Source organism: Streptopelia decaocto, assembly GCF_964273445.1.
Source record: "Streptopelia decaocto genome assembly, contig: HAP1_SCAFFOLD_257, whole genome shotgun sequence".
Lineage (NCBI taxonomy): Eukaryota > Metazoa > Chordata > Aves > Columbiformes > Columbidae > Streptopelia > Streptopelia decaocto.
In genome coordinates this window covers 84,673-108,209 of record NW_028115184.1, presented here as the reverse complement: position 1 = coordinate 108,209, position 23,537 = coordinate 84,673, and the positions used below count along the sequence as shown (strand labels likewise).

Sequence of the window (23,537 nt, the reverse complement as noted above, 5' to 3'; positions counted from 1 at the left end):
GGGGATCCCCTATAGGGGAAGGAGCTCTATAGGAGTCTATAGGGGAATGGAGGTGGGGGGGGATCTATAGCGGAGAGGAGCTATAGGGGCTATAGGGATTATAGGGGCTGGAGCTATAGGGGATGGGGCTATAGGAGCTATAGGGGAAGGGGCTATAGGGGCTATAGGGGGTGTGTCTATAGGGGATAGAGATATAGGGACTATAGGGGATGGGGCTATAGGGGCTATGGGGAGGGGTCTATAGGGGATGGAGCTATAGGAGCTATAGGGATGGGTCTATAGGGGATGGAGCTATAGGGGCTATAGGGGCTATAGGGGATGGAGCTATAGGGGCTATAGGGATGGGTCTATAGGGGCTGGGGCTATAGGGCCTATAGGGGAAGGGGCGCTGCCGGGAGCCCTATAGGATGCTATAGGAGTCCCCGGGAGGCCCCGCCCCCCTCCCGCGCGCTCACTTCCGGCCCCGCCCCATCCCCACCCGACATGACGTCAGCGGTGACGTCAGCGCGCGCGGCCCCGCCCGCCGTTCTGCAGTGGGGAAAAGGGGCGGGGCCGGTGACGTCATGGCGGGGGCGGAGAGCGCAGGGAAAGGGACCCAGGCGTTCGGGAGCCCCTCCCCCCCCCCCCCCCCCCGCAAGGGGACCCAGGAGTCCGGGAAATCCCCTTCCCCCCCACAAGGGACCCAGGCGTCCGAGACCCCCCATTAGGGGACCCAGGCGTCCGGGGATCCCCCCCCCCCCCCGCAAGGGACCCAGGCGTCCGGGGATCCCCCTTCTCCCCACTAAGGGGACCCAGGCGTCCGAGACCCCCCCCACAAGGGACCCAGGCGTCCGAGTTCCCCCCCACCCCGCCAAAAGGGGACCCAGGCGTCCGAGACCCCCGATTAGGGGACCCAGGCGTCCGGGGATCCCCCCCCCACCCCCCCAAAAGGGGACCCAGGCGTCCGAGGCCCCTGATTAGGGGACCCAGGCGTCCGGGGACCCCCCTTCTCCCCACTAAGGGGACCCAGGCGTCCGGGACTGCTCCCCCCCCCCATTAGGGGACCCAGGCGTCCGGGAGTTCCCCCCTCCCCACTACAAGGGACCCAGGCGTCCGAGACCCCCCCCGCAAGGGACCCAGGCGTCCGGGGATCCCCCCTTCTGGGTTCAATTCCCACGTTGTGAGCCAGTGGGGGGTCATGTTAGAGTTTTGGACCCCCCCCCAGTCCCCTCGGGGGGGGGGATCATGCTTGAGTTCTGGGATGAAGAGAAGCTTCACTATAACCCACTATAATCCCTTCCCCGAACTCCTGGGTCCCTTGGGGCATTCCTGGGTCCCTTGGGGCACTCCTGGGTCCCTCCCGAACTCCTGGGTCCCCCACTAGAATCCCTTCCCCGAACTCCTGGGTCCCTTGGGGCACTCCTGGGTCCCTCGGGGCACTCCTGGGTCCCTCGGGGCACTCCTGGGTCCGTCCCGAACTCCTGGGTCCCTTGGGGCACTCCTGGGTCCGTCCCGAACTCCTGGGTCCCTTGGGGCACTCCTGGGTCCCTCCCAAACTCCTGGGTCTCTTCTGAAGACCCGGGTGCACCCACTATAATCCCTTCCCCGGACTTCTGGGTCCCTTGGGGCACTCCTGGGTCCCCCACTATAACCCCTCTCCCCAACTCCTGTCTCCCTTGGGGCACTCCTGGGTCCCTCCCGAACTCCTGGGTCCCTCCCGAACTCCTGGGTCCCTTTCCCGAACTCCTGGGTCCCCCACTATAATCCCTTCCCCCAACTCCTGGCTCCCTTGGGGCACTCCTGGGTCCCTTGGGGCACTCCTGGGTCCCTCCCAACCTCCCAAGCAAAACACGGGCAGTGCGAAAACGCCCCATTTATTCCCAGCGCCCATTAAGCGGGCTCCCGATCCCGATCCCGGACTCCGGCTCCGTTCCGCACTCCGGCTCCGCTCATTCCCGCCCCCCCCCCAGCAGCTCCTGGAGCCCCCGCAGCAGCTCCAGCACCTTCCGCAGCGCCAGCGGCGCCGAGCCCCCGCCCCATTGCTGCCCATAGAGCCCGGGGGGGCTGCCCGGGGGGGCCCCCGGCGTGGCCGTGGCCGTGGGGCCCGTGGGGGGGGCGGCGCGGGGGGGCAGCCCCATCTGCCGCAGGATCCAGTGGTAGAAGCGCTGGGTCGAGGTGTAGATCCCGGGTCTCCTGGCTCGAGCGCAGCCCCTCCCCCAGCTCGTCACCCCCACCAGCCAATAGTAGGAGCCGTGGGGGGATTCGCAGACCAAGGGGCCGCCGCTGTCACCCTGGTGGGGGGGGGAAGAGCTGCCGAACGCCTGGGTCCCTTTGCTGAAGTTAGAGGTGCTTTGGGGCACTCCTGGGTCCCTCCCGAACTCCTGGGGCCGTCCTGAAATACTGGGGCCCTTGGGGCACTCCTGGGTCCCTCCCAACCTCCTGGGTCCCTTGGGGCACTCCTGGGTCCCTCCCGACCTCTTGGGTCCCTTGGGGCACTCCTGGGTCCCTCCCGACCTCCTGGGTCCCTTGGGGCACTCCTGGGTCCCTCCCAACCTCCTGGGTCCCTTGGGGCACTCCTGGGTCCCTCCCAACCTCTTGGGTCCCTTGGGGCACTCCTGGGTCCCTCCCGACCTCTTGGGTCCTTTGGGGCACTCCTGGGTCCCTCCCGACCTCTTGGCTCCCTTGGGGCACTCCTGGGTCCCTCTCCCGAACTCCTGGGTCCCTTGGGGCACTCCTGGGTCCCCTTTCCCCATTCCACCCCCTGCCCCATTCCCAGCCCCAGTGCAGCACCCCCTCCCCGAACTCCTGGGTCCCTTGGGGCACTCCTGGGTCCCTCGGGGCACTCCTGGGTCCCTCCCCAAACTCCTGTGTCCCTCGGGGCACTCCTGGGTCCCCTCTCCCGAACTCCTGGGTCCCTCCCGAACTCCTGGGTCCCCCACTATAATCCCCTCTCCCTACCTCCTGTGTCCCTTGGGTCCCTCCTGGCTCCCTTGGGGCACTCCTGGGTCCCTTGGGGCACTCCTGGGTCCCTCGGGGCACTCCTGGGTCCCCTCCCCATCCCCAGCGCCCCCTACCTGGCAGGTGTCGACGCCCCCCTGGGGGTACCCGGCGCACAGGTTGTGGGGGTGCACGGCCCCCCGGTACCACATGGTGCTGTTGCAGAGCCCCACGTCGATCAGCTGCACCTGCGCCTCCTGCAGGACGGCCGGGGGGCCCGAGGCTGCGGGACCCGGGAGGGCGGGTCAGGGACCCAGGAGTGCCCCGGGGGACACAGGAGGGACCCAGGGGAGCCAGGAGTTCGGGTCAGGGACCCAGGAGTGCCCCGGGGGACACAGGAGGGACGCAGGGGAGCCAGGAGTTCGGGGGGATCCAAGGAGGGCAGGGGGGACACACGAGTTAAGGAGGGATCCAGGAGTGCCCCGGGGGACCCAGGAGGGACCCAGGAGTTCGGGTAAGGGACCCAGGAGTTCAGGTAAGGGACCCAGGAGTGCCCCAAGGGACCCAGGAGGGACCCAGGGACCCAGGAGTTCGGGTAAGGGACCCAGGAGTTCGGGGAAGGGACCCAGGAGTTCAGGTAAGGGACCCAGGAGTGCCCCAAGGGAGCCAGGAGTTTGGGTAAGGGACCCAGGAGTGCCCCGGGGGACCCAGGAGGTCGGGAGGGACCCAGGAGTGCCCCAAGGGACCCAGGAGGTCGGGTAAGGGACCCAGGAGTGCCCCAAGGGACCCAGGAGTACGGGAGGGACCCAGGAGTGCCCCAAGGGACCCAGGAGGTCGGGAGGGGAACCCAGGAGGTCGGGAGAGGGACCCAGGAGTTCGGGTGAGGGACCCAGGAGTTCGGGTGAGGGACCCAGGAGTGCCCCAAGGGACACAGGAGGGACCCAAGGGACCCAGGAGCTCAGGATGGACCCAGGAGTCTGGGAGGGACCCAGGAGTGCCCCAAGGGACCCAGGAGTCAGGGGAGGGACCCAGGAGTGCCCCAAGGGACCCAGGAGTGCCCCAAATGACCCCTCACCTCTCGCCTCGGTGGCCCCCCACCCGCTGACGTAGCAGGGCCCCAATTCGGCCACCCTGAGCCCCGGGTCGGCCACACAAGCCAACTGAACGTAGTAATCGCAGCGCACGGGCTGGTCCAGCTCCAGCAGGGCGATGTCGTTGCGCTGCGACACGTTGTCGTAGCGCTCGTGGGCCAGCAGGCGCCGCACCTGCCGCACTTGGGCTTGGTAGCCCGGGTGGACCAAGTTGGTGGCCCCCAGGACCACGCGCCACGACGGGATGTCCCTGGGGATGGGGACAATAGGACCTTGTGAGGCAACACATTGACGGGTGGTCTCCCATCCAAGAGCTGAACGGGGCTGACCCTGCTTAGCTTCCCAGACCAGCGTTCTATGGCTGGATCCATAAGGTCTCCCATCCAAGTGCTGAACGGGGCCGACCCTGCTTAGCTTCCCAGACCAGGGTTCTATGGCTGGATCTATAAGGTCTCCCATCCAAGAGCTGAACGGGGCCGACCCTGCTTAGCTTCCCAGACCAGGGTGCTATCCTGTATATATTATATATATGTACATGATGCCCTAGTATATCCTGCTAGTGTCTGAACTAAACCCAATGACCCACTGACCACCCTCATAACCCACCCCAGGTGCCATTGGGCTTCATGGTCTCCCATCCAAGCGCTGAACGGGCCGACCCTGCTTAGCTTCCCAGACCAGGGTTCTATGGCTGGATCTATACGGTCTCCCATCCAAGAGCTGAATGGGGCCGACCCTGCTTAGCTTCCCAGACCAGGGTTCAATGGCTGTATCTACATGGTCTCCCATCCAAGAGCTGAACGGGGCCGACCCTGCTTAGCTTCCCAGACCAGGGTTCTATGGCTGGATCTATACGGTCTCCCATCCAAGAGCTGAACGGGGCCGACCCTGCTTAGCTTCCCAGACCAGGGTGCTATCCTGTATATATTATATATATGTACATGATGCCCTAGTATATCCTGCTAGTGTCTGAACTAAACCCAATGACCCACTGACCACCCTCATAACCCACCCCAGGTGCCATTGGGCTTCATGGTCTCCCATCCAAGCGCTGAACGGGCCGACCCTGCTTAGCTTCCCAGACCAGGGTTCTATGGCTGGATCTATACGGTCTCCCATCCAAGAGCTGAACGGGGCTGACCCTGCTTAGCTTCCCAGACCAGGGTTCTATGGCTGGATCTATACGGTCTCCCATCCAAGAGCTGAACGGGGCTGACCCTGCTTAGCTTCCCAGACCAGCGTTCTATGGCTGGATCCATAAGGTCTCCCATCCAAGTGCTGAGCGGGGCCGACCCTGCTTAGCTTCCCAGACCAGGGTTCTATGGCTGGATCTACATGGTCTCCCATCCAAGAGCTGAACGGGGCCGACCCTGCTTAGCTTCCCAGACCAGGGTGCTATGGCTGTATATATTATATATATACAGATGATCCCCTAGTATATCCTGTTAGTGTCTGAACTAAACCCAATGACCCACTGACCACCCTCATAACCCACCCCAGGTGCCATTGGGCTTCATGGTCTCCCATCCAAGAGCTGAACGGGGCCGACCCTGCTTAGCTTCCCAGACCAGGGTTCTGTGGCTGGATCTATACGGTCTCCCATCCAAGAGCTGAACGGGGCCGACCCTGCTTAGCTTCCCAGACCAGACCAGGGTTCTATGGCTGTATATATGATATATATGTATATGATGCCCTACCTGGGGTCCACGTTGACGAAGCAATGGGCGGCCGTGAGCACCCATTGGGCGCTGATGAGCGACCCCCCGCACACGTGACCCGTGCCCTCGCTCCACGGGTCCTGGATGCTGACGATCCACGGCCACGCCCCCGTTTGGGCGGAGCTCCCTCCCACCACACGTGACCAGCCGTAGTACGACGCCAGGGGGCGCTGCCCGCAGGTCCTGCCAGGGGGAGATGGTTGGGGACACCGGTGATTGGTTGGTGGTGACTCTTGAGTCCCTTTCCCAAACTCCTGGGTCCCTTGGGGCACTCCTGGGTCCGTCCCGAACTCCTGGGTCCTTCTCCCAAACTCCTGGGTCCTTTCTGATCTCCTGGGTCCCTTGGGGCACTCCTGGGTCCCTTGGGGTACTCCTGGGTCCCTCCTGCACTCCTGGGTCCCTTGGGGTACTCCTGGGTCCCTTGGGGCACTCCTGGGTCCCTCCTTCACTCCTGGGTCCCTTGGGGTACTCCTGGGTCCCTTGGGGCACTCCTGGGTCCCTCCTTCACTCCTGGGTCCCTTGGGGCACTCCTGGGTCCCTCCTGAACTCCTGGGTCCCTTGGGGCACTCCTGGGTCCCTCCTGAACTCCTGGGTCCATCCCGAACTCCTGTGTCCCTTGGGGTATTCCTGGGTCCCTCCTTTACTCCTGGGTCCCTTGGGGCACTCCTGGGTCCTTCCTGAACTCCTGTGTCCCTTGGGGTATTCCTGGGTCCCTCCCATACTCCTGGGTCCCTTGGGGCACTCCTGGGTCCCTCGGGGCACTCCTGGGTCCCTCCTTCACTCCTGTGTTCCTTGAGGCACTCCTGGGTCCCTCCCACACTCCTGGGTCCCTTGGGGCACTCCTGGGTCCCTGGGGCACTCCTGGGTCCCTCCTGAACTATTGTGTCCCTTGGGGCACTCCTGGGTCCCTCCCAAACTGCTGGATCCCTCCCGAACTCCTGGGTCCCTCGGGGCACTCCTGGGTCCCTCCCCAACTCCCAGATCCCTCGGGGCACTCCTGGGTCCCTCGGGGCACTCCTGGGTCCCTCCCCAACTCCCAGATCCCTCGGGGCACTCCTGGGTCCCTTGGGGCACTCCTGGGTCCCTCCCCTACTCCCAGGTCCCTCGGGGCACTCCTGGGTCCCTCACGTGCAGCCGTCCCAGTTGCCTCTGGCCGGCCAGCAGGCGCCCAGCAGCACGAGCAGCAGCAGCCGGTTCATGGCGCCCGCTCAGCACCCTTGGGTGCTCCCGGATCAGCACCAGCACCCGGATCAGCACCAGCACCCCTGGGTGCCCCCGGATCGGTCCCAGCACCCTTGGGTGCCCCCGGTTCCGCACCCGAGCTCATAGACACGAGGGTTCCGGCCGCCGGACCTGGGGGTGCTGGGGGGGGGGGATGGAATGTTCCATTGAGGGGACTTGGTGGGGAGGACACCCCAATAGGTTCAATGGGAGGGGGACCCAGGAGTGCCCCAAGGGACCCAGGAATGCCCCAAGGGACCCGGGAGCTCAGGAGGGACCCAGGAGTTCAGGAGGGACCCAGGAGTGCCCCAAGGGACCCGGGAGCTCAGGAGGGACCCAGGAGTTCAGGAGGGACCCAGGAGTGCCCCAAGGGACACAGGAGTTCCCCAAGGGACCCAGGAGTGCCCCAGGGACCCAGGAGTTCAGGAGGGACCCAGGAGTGCCCCGAGGGACCCAGGAGTGAAGGAGGGACCCAGGAGTGCCCCAAGGGACACAGGAGCTCAGGAGGGACCCAGGAGTGCCCCAAGGGACCCAGGAGTTCAGGAGGGACCCAGGAGTGCCCCAAGGGACCCAGGAGTTCAGGAGGGACCCAGGAGTGCGGGATGGACCAGGTGGGTGCTCGGGGGGGGGAGACGGGGGGTTCCATTGAGGGGACGGGGTGGGGGACACCCCAACAGGATCAATGGCAGCGGGGGGAGGGTTCTGTCCCGAACGCCTGGGTCCCTTGGGGCACTCCTGGGTCCCTCCTGAACTCCTGGGATTCTTGGGGCACTCCTGGGTCCCTTTCCCGGACTCCTGGGTCCCTTTCCCGAACTCCTGGGTCCCATCTCCCAAACTCCTGGGTCCCTCCTGAACTCCTGTCTCCCTTGGGGCACTCCTGGGTCCCTCCCACATTCCTGGGTCCCTTGGGGCACTCCTGGGTCCCTCTCACGAACTCCTGGGTCCCTCGGGGCACTCCTGGGTGCCTCCCGAATGCCTGGGTCCATTTTTGCGGTGGCGGGGGGGTGGGGGGGTGGGGTGAGAAGCTTCCCCCCCCCCCCCCCCGAACTCCTGGGTTCCTTTTTTTTAGGGGGAGGAGCCACCCGAACTCCTGGGTCCCCTTTTCCTGTGGGTGGGGTTTCCCCCCCAACTTCCCCTTATCCCCGAGGGACCCAGGCGTCCGGGGGTGGGGGAGGGGATGGAGCCCGCGGGGCTGCTGGTGCTGCTGGGGGTGCTGAGCGGGGCCCACGGTACTGGGAGCACTGGGGGGGGCTGGGGGGGACTGGGGGGACTGGGATTGAACTGGGGGGGACTGGGGGGGGAACTGGGGGGGACTGGGATTGAACTGGGAGGGACTGGGAGGGACTGGGATTGAACTGAGGGGGGACTGGGGGGGACTGGGAGGGAACTGGGAGCACTGGGATTCACTGGGAGAGACTGGGAGCACTGGGATGGACTGAACTGGGATGAACTGGGATGAACTGGGAGCACTGGGATGGACTGAACTGGGGTGAACTGGGATGAACTGGGAGCACTGGGGTGAACTGGGAGCACTGGGATGGACTGAACTGGGATGAACTGGGATGAACTGGGAGCACTGGGATGGACTGAACTGGGGTGAACTGGGAGCACTGGGATGAACTGGGAGAGACTGGGAGCACTGGGATGAACTGGGAGCACTGGGATGGACTGGGAGCACTGGGATGGACTGAACTGGGATGAACTGGGAGCACTGGGATGGACTGGGGTGAACTGGGAGCACTGGGATGAACTGGGAGCACTGGGATGGACTGAACTGGGATGAACTGGGATGAACTGGGAGCACTGGGATGGACTGGGATGAACTGGGAGCACTGGGATGAACTGGGAGAGACTGGGAGCACTGGGATGGACTAGGAGCACTGGGATGGACTGGGAGCACTGGGATGAACTGGGAGCACTGGGATGGACTGGGCTGAACTGGGAGCACTGGGATGAACTGGGAGAGACTGGGAGCACTGGGATGAACTGGGAGCACTGGGATGGACTGAACTGGGATGAACTGGGATGAACTGGGAGCACTGGGATGAACTGGGATGAACTGGGAGCACTGGGATGGACTGAACTGGGATGAACTGGGGTGAACTGGGAGCACTGGGATGAACTGGGAGCACTGGGATGGACTGAACTGGGGTGAACTGGGAGCACTGGGATGGACTGAACTGGGATGAACTGGGATGAACTGGGAGCACTGGGATGGACTGGGATGAACTGGGAGAGACTGGGAGCACTGGGATGGACTGGGAGCACTGGGATGGACTGAACTGGGATGAACTGGGATGGACTGGGAGCACTGGGATGGACTGGGATGAACTGGGAGAGACTGGGAGCACTGGGATGGACTGGGAGCACTGGGATGGACTGAACTGGGATGAACTGGGATGGACTGGGAGCACTGGGATGAACTGGGAGCACTGGGATGGACTGAACTGGGATGAACTGGGATGAACTGGGAGCACTGGGATGGACTGGGAGCACTGGGATGGACTGAACTGGGATGAACTGGGAGCACTGGAATGGACTGGGGTGAACTGGGAGCACTGGGATGGACTGAACTGGGGTGAACTGGGAGCACTGGGATGAACTGGGAGAGACTGGGAGCACTGGGATGAACTGGGAGCACTGGGATGGACTGAACTGGGATGAACTGGGATGAACTGGGAGCACTGGGATGGACTGGGAGCACTGGGATGGACTGAACTGGGATGAACTGGGAGCACTGGAATGGACTGGGGTGAACTGGGAGCACTGGGATGGACTGAACTGGGGTGAACTGGGAGCACTGGGATGAACTGGGAGAGACTGGGAGCACTGGGATGAACTGGGAGCATTGGGATGGACTGAACTGGGGTGAACTGGGAGCACTGGGAGCACTGGGATGGACTGGGGTGAACTGGGAGCACTGGGATGGACTGGGGTGAACTGGGAGCACTGGGATGAACTGGGAGCACTGGGATGGACTGAACTGGGATGAACTGGGATGGACTGGGAGCACTGGGATGGACTGGGATGAACTGGGAGCACTGGGATGGAGTGGGGTGAACTGGGAGCACTGGGATGGACTGAACTGGGGTGAACTGGGAGCACTGGGATGGACTGAACTGGGATGAACTGGGAGCACTGGGATGGACTGGGGTGAACTGGGAGCACTGGGATGAACTGGGAGCACTGGGATGGACTGAACTGGGATGAACTGGGATGAACTGGGAGCACTGGGATGGACTGAACTGGGGTGAACTGGGAGCACTGGGATGAACTGGGAGCACTGGGATGGACTGGGAGCACTGGGATGGACTGGGAGCACTGGGATGGACTGAACTGGGATGAACTGGGAGCACTGGGATGGACTGAACTGGGGTGAACTGGGAGCACTGGGATGGACTGGGGTGAACTGGGAGCACTGGGATGAACTGGGAGCACTGGGATGGACTGAACTGGGATGAACTGGGATGAACTGGGAGCACTGGGATGGACTGGGATGAACTGGGAGCACTGGGATGAACTGGGAGAGACTGGGAGCACTGGGATGGACTAGGAGCACTGGGATGGACTGGGAGCACTGGGATGGACTGGGAGCACTGGGATGGACTGGGCTGAACTGGGAGCACTGGGATGGACTGGGCTGAACTGGGAGCACTGGGATGAACTGGGAGAGACTGGGAGCACTGGGATGAACTGGGAGCACTGGGATGGACTGAACTGGGATGAACTGGGGTGAACTGGGAGCACTGGGATGAACTGGGAGCACTGGGATGAACTGGGATGAACTGGGAGCACTGGGATGGACTGAACTGGGATGAACTGGGGTGAACTGGGAGCACTGGGATGAACTGGGAGCACTGGGATGGACTGAACTGGGGTGAACTGGGAGCACTGGGATGGACTGAACTGGGATGAACTGGGATGAACTGGGAGCACTGGGATGGACTGGGATGAACTGGGAGAGACTGGGAGCACTGGGATGGACTGAACTGGGATGAACTGGGATGGACTGGGAGCACTGGGATGAACTGGGAGCACTGGGATGGACTGAACTGGGATGAACTGGGATGAACTGGGAGCACTGGGATGGACTGGGAGCACTGGGATGGACTGAACTGGGATGAACTGGGAGCACTGGAATGGACTGGGGTGAACTGGGAGCACTGGGATGGACTGAACTGGGGTGAACTGGGAGCACTGGGATGAACTGGGAGAGACTGGGAGCACTGGGATGAACTGGGAGCATTGGGATGGACTGAACTGGGGTGAACTGGGAGCACTGGGATGGACTGGGGTGAACTGGGAGCACTGGGATGAACTGGGAGCACTGGGATGGACTGAACTGGGATGAACTGGGATGGACTGGGAGCACTGGGATGGACTGGGAGCACTGGGATGGACTGGGATGAACTGGGAGCACTGGGATGGAGTGGGGTGAACTGGGAGCACTGGGATGGACTGAACTGGGGTGAACTGGGAGCACTAGGGTGAACTGGGAGCACTGGGATGGACTGAACTGGGATGAACTGGGATGAACTGGGAGCACTGGGATGGACTGGGAGCACTGGGATGAACTGGGATGTACTGGGAGCACTGGGATGGACTGGGAGCACTGGGATGAACTGGGATGAACTGGGAGCACTGGGATGGACTGGGGTGAACTGGGAGCACTGGGATGAACTGGGAGCACTGGGATGGACTGAACTGGGATGAACTGGGATGGACTGGGAGCACTGGGATGAACTGGGAGCACTGGGATGGACTGAACTGGGGTGAACTGGGAGCACTGGGATGAACTGGGAGAGACTGGGAGCACTGGGATGAACTGGGAGCATTGGGATGGACTGAACTGGGGTGAACTGGGAGCACTGGGAGCACTGGGATGGACTGGGGTGAACTGGGAGCACTGGGATGGACTGAACTGGGATGAACTGGGATGAACTGGGAGCACTGGGATGGACTGGGGTGAACTGGGAGCACTGGGATGAACTGGGAGCACTGGGATGGACTGAACTGGGATGAACTGGGATGGACTGGGAGCACTGGGATGGACTGGGATGAACTGGGAGCACTGGGATGGACTGGGGTGAACTGGGAGCACTGGGATGGACTGAACTGGGGTGAACTGGGAGCACTAGGGTGAACTGGGAGCACTGGGATGGACTGAACTGGGATGAACTGGGATGAACTGGGAGCACTGGGATGGACTGGGGTGAACTGGGAGCACTGGGATGAACTGGGAGCACTGGGATGGACTGAACTGGGATGAACTGGGAGCACTGGGATGGACTGAACTGGGGTGAACTGGGATGGACTGGGATGAACTGGGATGGACTGGGAGCACTGGGATGGACTGGGAGCACTGGGATGGACTGAACTGGGGTGAACTGGGCTGAACTGGGAGCACTGGGATGAACTGGGAGCACTGGGATGGACTGAACTGGGCTGAACTGGGAGCACTGGGATGGACTGGGCTCACTGTGTCGGCTCCACCCCCTGACCCCGCCCCCTCGTTTTGCCCCCACCCCCTTTCAGCCTCCCCGCCCGTCTGGTGCTTCACCCCATTGGCCGAGCCCGGAGGGGGCGGAGCCTGCGCCGAATCCCTGGGAGACGAACGCGTCCCATTGGCCCATTGCTGCCTCAACCCCGCCTACGGATACAGGCTCCGCCCACTCGGCCTCTGCGTCCCCTGCCGGTCAGACCACGCCCCCCCTCCCGGAAGCCACGCCCCTCCCCCCTCCCCGAAAGACACGCCCCCTCCTGGAAGCCACCCCCTAAAGCCACGCCTCCCACCACTATCCCACCCCAGAAGCCACGCCCCTCCCCCTGGAAGCCACGCCCCTCTCCACAGAAGCCACGCCCCCCTCCCTGGATCCCACGCCCCCTTCCCCTGAAGCCACGCCCCCCCGCTATTATCCCACCTCAGAAGCCACGCCCCTTCCACTGGAAGCCACGCCTCCTCCGGGAAAAGCCACGCCCCCTTCCCCTGAAGCCACCCCCCCATTATCCCACCCTAGAAGCCACGCCCCTTCGCCGGGAGCCACGCCCCCTTCCCCAGAAGCCACGCCCCCTCCCTAGAAAGCCACGCCCCATCCCAGAAAGCCACACCCCCTCTCGGGAAAGCCACGCCCCTCCCCGGAAAGCCACGCCCCCCCCGCCACACCCACTCCCACAGAGGTAATCCCATGTGACCCCCTGGTGACCTCAGGTGACCCCAGTGTCCCTGGATGACCCCCCCAAGTGTCACCAGTGTCCCCATGTGACCCCATGTAACCCTGGGTGACCCCAAGTGACCCCGGGTGACCTCATGTGACCCAGGGTGACATCAGGTGGCCCCAGGTGACCCCATGTGACCTCATTTGACCCTGGGAACCCCAGTGTCCCTGAGTGACCCCAAGTGACCCCGGGTGACCTCAGGTGACCCCGGATGATGTGGGTGACCCCAGGTGACCTCATGTGACACCAGTGTCCTCATGTGACCCCAAGTGACCCCGGGTGACCTCAGGTGACCCCGGATGATGTGGGTGACCCCAGGTGACCCCAAGTGCCACCAGTGTCCCCATGTGACCCTGGGTGACCCCAAGTGACCCCGGGTGACCTCAGGTGACCCCAGATGACGTGGGTGACCCCAGGTGACCCCAAGTGCCACCAGTGTCCCCATGTGACCCCAAGTGACCCCTGGTGACCTTAGGTGACCCCAGATGACGTGGGTGACCCCAGGTGACACCAGTGTCCCCATGTGACCCTGGGTGACCCCGGGTGACCTCAGGTGACCCCAGATGACGTGGGTGACCCCATGTGCCACCAGTGTCCCCAGGTGACCCCAAGTGACCCCGGGTGACCTCAGGTGACCCCAGGTGACCCCACTGTCCCTGTCCCAGGCAGGACACGTGGGGACCTTGGGGACCGTGGGGTGGCTGCTCCGTCACCTGTGGGGAGGGGACCCAGAGACGGGGCCGGAGGCGGAGCCCCCGGGGGGACAATGGGGACAACGGGGACACCCGGGAGTGGCAGCTGAGAGCGTGTGAACTGAGCCCTTGTGCAGGTGGGACAGGGGGACATGGGGACAGGGGGACAGGGGGACATGGGGACACGGGGACAGGGGGACAGGGGGACATGGGGATATGGGGACATGGGGACAGGGGGACACGGGGACAGGGGGACATGGGGACATGGGGACAGGGGGACAGGGGGACAGGGGGATATGGGGACACGGGGACAGGGGGATATGGGGACAGGGGGACAGGGGGACATGGGGATATGGGGACAGGGGGACATGGGGACAGGGGGACAGGGGGACATGGGGATATGGGGACAGGGGGACATGGGGACAGGGGGACAGGGGGATATGGGGACAGGGGGATATGGGGACAGGGGGACAGGGGGACATGGGGATATGGGGACAGGGGGACATGGGGACAGGGGGACATGGGGACAGGGGGACAGGGGGACATGGGGATATGGGGACAGGGGGACATGGGGACAGGGGGACAGGGGGACATGGGGATATGGGGACAGGGGGACATGGGGACAGGGGGACAGGGGGATATGGGGACAGGGGGATATGGGGACAGGGGGACAGGGGGACATGGGGACAGGGGGACATGGGGATATGGGGACAGGGGGACATGGGGACAGGGGGACATGGGGATATGGGGACAGGGGGATATGGGGACAGGGGGACAGGGGGACATGGGGATATGGGGACAGGGGGACATGGGGACAGGGGGACATGGGGATATGGGGACAGGGGGACAGGGGGACATGGGGACAGGGGGACAAGGGGACACGGGGACAGGGGGACAGGGGGACATGGGGATATGGGGACATGGGGACAGGGGGACACGGGGACAGGGGGACATGGGGACATGGGGACAGGGGGACAGGGGGACAGGGGGATATGGGGACACGGGGACAGGGGGATATGGGGACAGGGGGACAGGGGGACATGGGGATATGGGGACAGGGGGACATGGGGACAGGGGGACAGGGGGACATGGGGATATGGGGACAGGGGGACATGGGGACAGGGGGACAGGGGGATATGGGGACAGGGGGATATGGGGACAGGGGGACAGGGGGACATGGGGATATGGGGACAGGGGGACATGGGGACAGGGGGACATGGGGACAGGGGGACAGGGGGACATGGGGATATGGGGACAGGGGGACATGGGGACAGGGGGACAGGGGGACATGGGGATATGGGGACAGGGGGACATGGGGACAGGGGGACAGGGGGATATGGGGACAGGGGGATATGGGGACAGGGGGACAGGGGGACATGGGGACAGGGGGACATGGGGATATGGGGACAGGGGGACATGGGGACAGGGGGACATGGGGATATGGGGACAGGGGGATATGGGGACAGGGGGACAGGGGGACATGGGGATATGGGGACAGGGGGACATGGGGACAGGGGGACATGGGGATATGGGGACAGGGGGACAGGGGGACATGGGGACAGGGGGACAAGGGGACACGGGGACAGGGGGACAGGGGGACATGGGGATATGGGGACATGGGGACAGGGGGACACGGGGACAGGGGGACATGGGGACATGGGGACAGGGGGACAGGGGGACATGGGGACAGGGGGATATGGGGACATGGGGACAGGGGGACATGGGGATATGGGGACAGGGGGACATGGGGACAGGGGGACAGGGGGACATGGGGACATGGGGACAGGGGGACATGGGGATATGGGGACAGGGGGACAGGGGGACATGGGGACAGGGGGATATGGGGACAGGGGGACAGGGGGACAGGGGGACAGGGGGACATGGGGACAGGGGGACATGGGGATATGGGGACAGGGGGACAGGGGGACATGGGGACAGGGGGACAAGGGGACACGGGGACACGGGGACAGGGGGACATGGGGATATGGGGACATGGGGACAGGGGGACACGGGGACAGGGGGACATGGGGACAGGGGGACAGGGGGACATGGGGATATGGGGACAGGGGGACATGGGGACATGGGGACAGGGGGACAGGGGGACAGGGGGACAGGGGGACATGGGGACAGGGGGACATGGGGATATGGGGACAGGGGGACATAGGGACAGGGGGACATGGGGACATGGGGACAGGGGGACATGGGGATATGGGGACAGGGGGACATGGGGACAGGGGGACATGGGGACATGGGGACATGGGGACATGGGGATATGGGGACATGGGGACAGGGGGACACGGGGACAGGGGGACATGGGGACAGGGGGACAGGGGGACAGGGGGATATGGGGACATGGGGACATGGGGATATGGGGATATGGGGACAGGGGGACATGGGGACATGGGGACATGGGGACAAGAGGGAGTCAGTTCAGGGGGAACCCAGGAGTTCAGGAGGGACCCAGGAGTTCGGGAGGGACCCAGGAGTTCGGGGGGGACCCAGGAGTTCGGGAGGGACCCAGGAGTTCGGGAGGACCCAGGAGTTTGGGAGGGACCCAGGAGTTCGGGGAGGGACCCAGGAGTTCGGGAGGGACCCAGGAGATCGGGGCCAAACTCAGGGGGAGGCGTGAAGGAGGATGGGGAGGTGGGGCCAATCTCATCCCCTCCCCTTTTTTCTCCAGTGGGCGGGGTTTGGAGCACGTGGGGCCCCTGGGGGCCGTGTGCGGCCACGTGCCAGGGGGCGGGGCCAAGGCCGGGGCGGAGCCGAAGCCGGCGCTGTGATTGGCCGGAAGCGGAGCCGTCGGGACCCGAGTGCGAAGGGAACGCGACCCAGAGCGAAACGTGCGCGGAGCTGCCGCCCTGTCCCCGTGAGGACCCAGGAGTTCGGGAGGGACCCAGGAGTTCGGGGGGACCCAGGAGTTCGGGAGGGACCCAGGAGTTCGGGGGGACCCAGGAGTTCGGGAGGGACCCAGGAGTTCGGGGGGACCCAGGAGTTCGGGAGGACTGGGAGGTCTATGGGGGGTCTATGGGGTCAATAGGGGTCTATGGGATCAATGGGGGTTCTATGGGGTCAATGGGGGTCTATGGGGTCAATGGGGGTTCTATGGGGTCAATGGGGTGTCTATGGGGTCAATGGGGGGTCTACGGGGTCAATGGGGTGTCTATGGGGTCAATGGGGGGTCTATGGGGTCAATGGGGGTCTATGGGATCAATGGGGGATCTCTGGGGTCAATGGGGGTCTATGGGGTCAATGGGGAGTCTATGGGGTCAATGGGGGTCTATGGGATCAATGGGGGTTCTATGGGGTCAATGGGGGTCTATGGGGGTCAATGGGGTGTCTATGGGGTCAATGGGGGTCTATGGGGGTCAATGGGGTGTCTACGGGGTCAATGGGGTGTCTATGGGATCAATGGGGGTTCTATGGGGTCAATGGGGGTCTATGGGGGTCAATGGGGTGTCTACGGGGTCAATGGGGGTCTATGGGGGTCAATGGGGTGTCTACGGGGTCAATGGGGGTTCTATGGGGTCAATGGGGGGTCTATGGGGTCAATGGGGGTCTATGGGGTCAATGGGGGTTCTATGGGGTCAATGGGGTGTCTATGGGGTCAATGGTGGGTCTGTGGGGAGGACACAGGGTGGGGGGGACCCAATAGTTCGGGGAGGGACCCAGGAGTTCGGGAGGGACCCAGGAGTTCGGGGGGACCCAGGAGTTCGGGAGGGACCCAGGAGTTCGGGGAGAGTCCCAATAGTTCGGGGAGGAACCCAGGAGTGCGGGAAGGGGACCCAGGCATCCTGGAGGGCGTGTCCCGCGCTGACCCCGCCCACCCGCAGAGGACGGCGCCTGGGGGGCGTGGTCAGAGGCGGTGCCGTGCGCGGTGACGTGCGGGCTGGGCGTGGCCACGTTCCGGCGCGCCTGCGACGCCCCGCCCCCGAGATACGGCGGCCGCCGTTGCCCCGGCAACGACACCCGGAAGTCGACGTGTGGACCCCTGGGGGCGTGTCCAAGTGAGGGGCGGGGCTTGAGGGTTGGGTTTGGGGTCTATGGGGTCAATGGGATCAATGGGGGTCAATGGGGGGTCTATGGGGTCAATGGGGTGTCTATGGGTGTCAATGGGGGTCTATGGGGTCAGTGGGGGGTCTTTGGGGGTCACTGGGGATCTATGGGGTCAATGGGGGGTCTATGGGGTCAATGGGGTGTCTATGGGGGTCAATGGGGGGTCTATGGGGTCAATAGGGGGTCTGTGGGGTCAATGGGGATCTATGGGGTCAATAGGGGGTCTATGGGGTCAATGGGCATCTATGGGGTCTATGGGGGGTCACTGGGGGGTCTGTGGGGTCTATGCGGTCAATGGGGTCAATGGTGGGTCTATGGGGTCAATAGGGGTCTATAGCGTCAATAGGGATCTGTGGGCTCTATGGGAGGTCTATGGGGTCAATGGGGGGGTCTATGGGGGTCAATGGGGGTTCTATGGGGTCAGTGGGGGTCTATGGGGTCAATGGGGAGTCTATGGGGTCAATGGGGGTCCTATGGGGTCAGTGGGGGTCTATGGGGTCAGTGGGGTGTCTATGGGGTCAATGGGGGGGCTATGTGGTCAATGGTGAGTCTATGGGGTCAATGGGGGTTCTATGGGGTCACTGGGGGTTCTATAGGGTCAATGGAGATCTATGGGGTCAATGGGGGGTCTATGGGGTCTATGGGGGTTCTATGGGGTCAGTGGGGGTCTATGGGGTCAATGGGGGGTCTATGGGGTCAATGGTGGGTCTGTGGGGTCAATGGGGTTCTATGGGGTCAATGGGGGTCTATGGGGTCAGTGGGGGATCTATGGGGTCAATGGGGGTCTATGGGGTCAATGGTGGGTCTGTGGGGTCAATGGGGTTCTATGGGGTCAATGGGGGTTCTATGGGGTCAGTGGGGGTCTATGGGGTCAATGGGGGGTCTATGGGGTCAATGGGGTCTATGGGGTCAGTGGGGGTCTATGGGGTCAGTGGGGGTCTATGGGGTCAATGGGGGGTCTATGGGGTCAATGGTGGGTCTGTGGGGTCAATGGGGTTCTATGGGGTCAACGAGGGTTCTATGGGCTCAGTGGGAGTCTATGGGGTCAATGGGGGGTCTTGTGGGGTCAGTGTGGTGTCTATGGGGTCAATGGGGGTCTATGGGGTCAGTGGGGGATCTATGGGGTCAGTGGGGGTCTATGGGGTCAATGGGGGGTCTATGGGGTCAATGGTGGGTCTGTGGGGTCAATGGGGTTCTATGGGGTCAATGGGGGTTCTATGGGGTCAGTGGGAGTCTATGGGGTCAATGGGGGGTCTGTGGGGTCAATGGGGGCTCTATGGGGTCAGTGGTGTTCAATGGGCTCAATGGGGGTCTATGGGGTCACTGGGGTCACTGGTAGGTCTGTGGGGTCAATGGTGAGTCTATGGGGTCAATGGGGATCTATGGGGTCAATGGGGTCAATGGTGGATTTATGGGTTCAGTGGGGGATCCATAGACCCCATAGACTCCCATTGACCCCATAGCCCCCACTGACCCATTGTTCCGCCCCACAGCCATCCCTGAGTGGGGTGCGTGGGCCCCCTGGTCCCCCTGTTCCCGCCCCCAGGGGGGGCCCCTGAGCTGCCGCCCACTTGTGGGGCAGCAACGTCGCTCGCGAAGCTGCTTGGGGCGCTCGCCGGGGGGCCCCGTCTGCCCCACGGCGCCGGCGGGCGGAGCCTTCCAGGTCCGGGCCTGTTACGACGTGCATCAGTGTCTGAGTGAGTCGCCCCATAGCGCCCTGGAGCTGCCCCATAGAGCCCTATGGAACTCCTGGAGCTACTCCAGAGCTGCCCTATGGAGCCCCAGAGCTGCCCTATAGAGAGCTCGTTGACCCTACAGATGCCTATTGACCACCCGTTGACCCCATAGATGCCCACTGACCCCATAGATCCCCCATTGACCCCATAGACCCCCATTGACCCCATAGACACCCCATTGACCCCATAGACCCCCATTGACCCCATAGACCCCCCATTGACCCCATAGTCCCCCATTGACCCTATAGTACCCCCATTGACCCCATAGACCCCCCACTGACCCCATAGTCCCCCCATTGACCCCATAGATCCCCACCGACCCTTATTGACCCTATAGATCTCTCATTGACCCCATAGACCCCCATTGACCCCATAGACCCCCCACTGACCCCATAGTCCCCCCATTGACCCCATAGACCCCCATTGACCAAATAGATCCCCATTGACCCTATAGATCCCCATTGACCACACAGACCCCCCACTGACCCCATAGTCCCCCCATTGACCCCATACATCTCCATTGACTCCATTGACCCCATTGACCCCATAGTCCCCCATTGACCCCATAGACCCCTATTGACCCTATAGATCTCTAATTGACCCCATACATCCCCATTGATCCCATAGACCCCCCATTGACCTCATAGATCCCCATTGATCCCATAGTCCACCCATTGACCCCATAGACCCCCTGTTGACCCCATAGATCCCCATTGACCCCATAGTCCCCCATTGACCCCATAGATCCCCATTGACCCCATAGTCCCCCCATTGACCCTATAGACCCTTATTGACCCTATAGATCTCTAATTGACCCCATACATCCCCATTGATCCCATAGACCCCCATTGACCCCATAGTTCCCCCATCGACCCCATAGATCCCCATTGACCCCATACACCCAACAGCTGCCCATAGTGCCCTATAGAGCCCTATAGCACCCCATAGCAGCCCCATAGGGCACCATGCCCCCCACCATAGGCACCCCACACCCCCAGCCCTATAGGGGGTCCAGGGCCCTACAGGTGAGGCCTCCTGTGCCCCCAGTGTCGGGGAACTGGTCGGACTGGAGCCCATGGGGTCTCTGCACCCCGCCATGTGGGGCCAGCCCCACACGGAGCCGCGTCAGAGAGTGCCGGCCCATACACCCCAACTACCCGTATGTATAGGGCTATGGGGGGCTACGGGGTCAGTGGGGGGCTACGGGGTCTATGGGGGGGTCTGTGAGGTCAATGGGGAGCTATGGGGTCAATGGGGAGTCTATGGGGTCAATGGTGGCTCTATGGGGTCAATGGTGGCTCTCTGGGGTCAATGGGGGTCTATGGGCGTCTATGGGATCAATGGGGGTCAATGGGGGTCTATGGTGTCAATGGTGGGTCTATGGTGTCTATGGGGTCAATGATGGGTCTACGGGGTCAATGGTGGATCAATGGGGGTCTATGGGGGTCAATGGGGTTAATGGTGGGTCTATGGGGTCAGTGATGGGTCTATGGGGTTAATGGTGGGTCTATGGGGTCAATGGTGGGTCTGTGGGGTCAATGGGGCCCTATGGGGTCAATGGTGTCTATGGGGTCAATGGTGGGTCTATGGTGTCTATGGGGTCAATGGTGGGTCTGTGGTGTCTATGGGACTCTATGGGGTCAATGGTGTCTACGGGGTCAATGGTGGATCAATGGGGGTCCATGGAGTCAATGGGGGTCTATGGCGTCTATGGGGTCAATGATGGGTTTATGGGGTCAATGGGGGTCTATGGGGTCAATGGTGAGTCTATGGTGTCTATGGGGTTAATGATGAGTCTATGTGGTCAATGGTGGGTCTATGGTGTCTATGGGGTCAATGGTGGCTCTATGGGGATCTATGGGGTTAATGCTCCTCCCGCAGCCCCACGGTGACCCCCGTCAGCTCCTCGGTCCCCGTCAACGTGTCGTTCTGGGGGGGGTCTGTGGGATCAATGGGAGTCTATGGGGTCAATGGGGGTCTATGATGTCTATGGGGTCAATGGTGGGTCTATGGGGTCAATGGTGGGTCTGTGGGGTCAATGGGGATCTATGGGGTCAATGGTGTCTATGGGGTCAATGGTGGGTCTATGGTGTCTATGGGGTCAATGGTGGGTCTGTGGGGTCAATGGTGGGTCTATGGGGTCAATGGTGAGTCTATGGTGTCTATGGGGTCAATGATGGGTCTACGGGGTCAATGGTGGATCAATGGGGGGTCTATGGGGGTCAATGGGGTCAACGGTGGGTCTGTGGGGTCAATGGTGAATCAATGGGTGTCTGTGAGGTCAATGGGGGTCTATGAGGTCAATGGTGAGTCTATGGCATCTATGGGGTTAATGATGGGTCTACGGGGTCAATGGTGGATCAATGGGGGTCTATGGGGGTCAATGGGGTTAATGGTGGGTCTATGGGGTCAGTGATGGGTCTATGGGGTTAATGGTGGGTCTATGGGGTCAATGGTGGGTCTGTGGGGTCAATGGGGCTCTATGGGGTCAATGGGCTCTATGGGGTCAATGGTGGGTCTATGGTGTCTATGGGGTTAACGATCGGTCTGCGGGGTCAATGGTGGATCAATGGGGGTCTATGGGGGTCAATGGGGTCAATGGTGGGTCTAGGGGTCAATGGTGGATCAATGGGTGTCTGTGAGGTCAATGGGGGTCTATGAGGTCAATGGTGGGTCTATGGTGTCTATGGGGTTAATGATGGGTCTACGGGGTCAATGGTGGATCAATGGGTGTCTGTGAGGTCAATGGGGGTCTATGAGGTCAATGGTGGGTCTATGGCGTCTATGGGGTTAATGATGGGTCTACGGGGTCAATGGTGGATCAATGGGGGTCCATGGAGTCAATGGGGGTCTATGGCGTCTATGGGGTCAATGATGGGTCTATGGGGTCAATGGGGGTCTATGGGGTCAATGGTGGGTCTATGGTGTCTATGGGGTTAATGATGAGTCTATGTGGTCAATGGTGGTTCTATGGTGTCTATGGGGTCAATGGTGGCTCTATGGGGATCTATGGGGTTAATGCTCCCCCCGCAGCCCCACGGTGACCCCCGTCAGCTCCTCGGTCCCCGTCAACGTGTCATTCTGGGGGGTCCCGCGCCCGCGCTGCCCCCCCCTGGATGGCCAGAGGCTGCGCCTGGAGGAGACCCGGCCATGTCTCAACGTGCTGCCCTGCCCCACGGCCGACGGTGCGCAGGACGCCTGGGTCCCTTCCCTGGGGGGGGGCCCGGACCGCTGGGTCCCTTGGAGGGGGGGGCGGTCCCAGACGCCTGGGTCCCCTAATGGGGTGTCCCGGACACCTGGGTCCCTTGGAGGGGGGGCGGTCCCAGACGCCTGGGTCCCCTAATGGGGTGTCCCGGACTCCTGGGTCCCTTGGAGGGGGGGCGGTCCCAGACGCCTGGGTCCCCTAATGGGGTGTCCCGGACACCTGGGTCCCTTGGAGGTCAGTGGGGGTCTATGGGGGTTTATGGTATCAATGGTGGGTCTATGGGGTCACTGGGGGGGTCTATGGGGTCAATGGTGGGTCTATGGGGTCAATGGGGGTCAAAGGTGGGTCTATGGGGTCAAAGGTGGGTCTATGGGGTCAATGGGGGGTCTATGGGGTCAATGGGGTCTATGGGGTCAATGGGGCATCTATGGGGTCAATGGGGGTCTATGGGGTCAATGGGGGCTCTATGGGGCCACTGGGGTCAATGATGGGTCTATGGGGTCTATGGGGTCAATGGGGGTCTATGGGGTCAGTGGTGGGTCTATGGGGTCTATGGGGTCAATGGTGGGTCTATGGGGTCAATGGGGTCAGTGGTGGGTCTATGGGGTCTATGGGGTCAATGGTGGGTCTGTGGGGTCAATGGGGATCTATGGGGTCTATGGGGTCAATGGTGGGTCTGTGGGGTCCAT

The 23,537-nt window shown here is 62.7% G+C and overlaps 2 protein-coding genes across 5 annotated transcripts in view; one reads left to right on the top strand and one right to left on the bottom strand.

Annotated features, from left to right (window-relative positions):
• Window positions 1–1,917: 1,917 nt before the first annotated feature.
• LOC309452883 (acrosin-like) lies at window positions 1,918–6,924 on the bottom strand (the record flags this gene model as incomplete). The annotated part of the gene is made up of 5 exons (XM_082077544.1): window positions 1,918–2,270; window positions 3,054–3,199; window positions 3,992–4,257; window positions 5,705–5,908; window positions 6,854–6,924. 5 exons carry the CDS (start codon window positions 6,922–6,924, stop codon window positions 1,929–1,931), a joined length of 1,029 nt encoding a protein of 342 aa, XP_081933670.1. The 3' UTR covers window positions 1,918–1,928.
• A 1,129-nt stretch (window positions 6,925–8,053) lies between these two features.
• The window catches only part of CFP (complement factor properdin), a 31,438-nt gene continuing 15,954 nt past the window's right edge, over window positions 8,054–23,537 (top strand). For 2 of the 4 annotated variants that reach the window (XR_014186661.1, XM_082077545.1), the window contains exons 1-8: window positions 8,055–8,175; window positions 12,482–12,641; window positions 13,828–13,991; window positions 16,535–16,720; window positions 17,685–17,858; window positions 19,401–19,604; window positions 20,691–20,802; window positions 22,677–22,828. Coding sequence is in view for 3 of the 4 variants with exons in the window: in XM_082077545.1 (XP_081933671.1) it covers window positions 8,124–8,175; window positions 12,482–12,641; window positions 13,828–13,991; window positions 16,535–16,720; window positions 17,685–17,858; window positions 19,401–19,604; window positions 20,691–20,802; window positions 22,677–22,828 (1,204 nt within the window). In the remaining variant the exon portion in view is untranslated. Of the gene's footprint in view, window positions 8,176–12,481; window positions 12,642–13,827; window positions 13,992–16,534; window positions 16,721–17,684; window positions 17,859–19,400; window positions 19,605–20,690; window positions 20,803–22,676; window positions 22,829–23,537 lie in introns of all 4 variants that reach the window. The other 2 variants (XM_082077547.1, XM_082077546.1) reach the window with 2 other exon arrangements.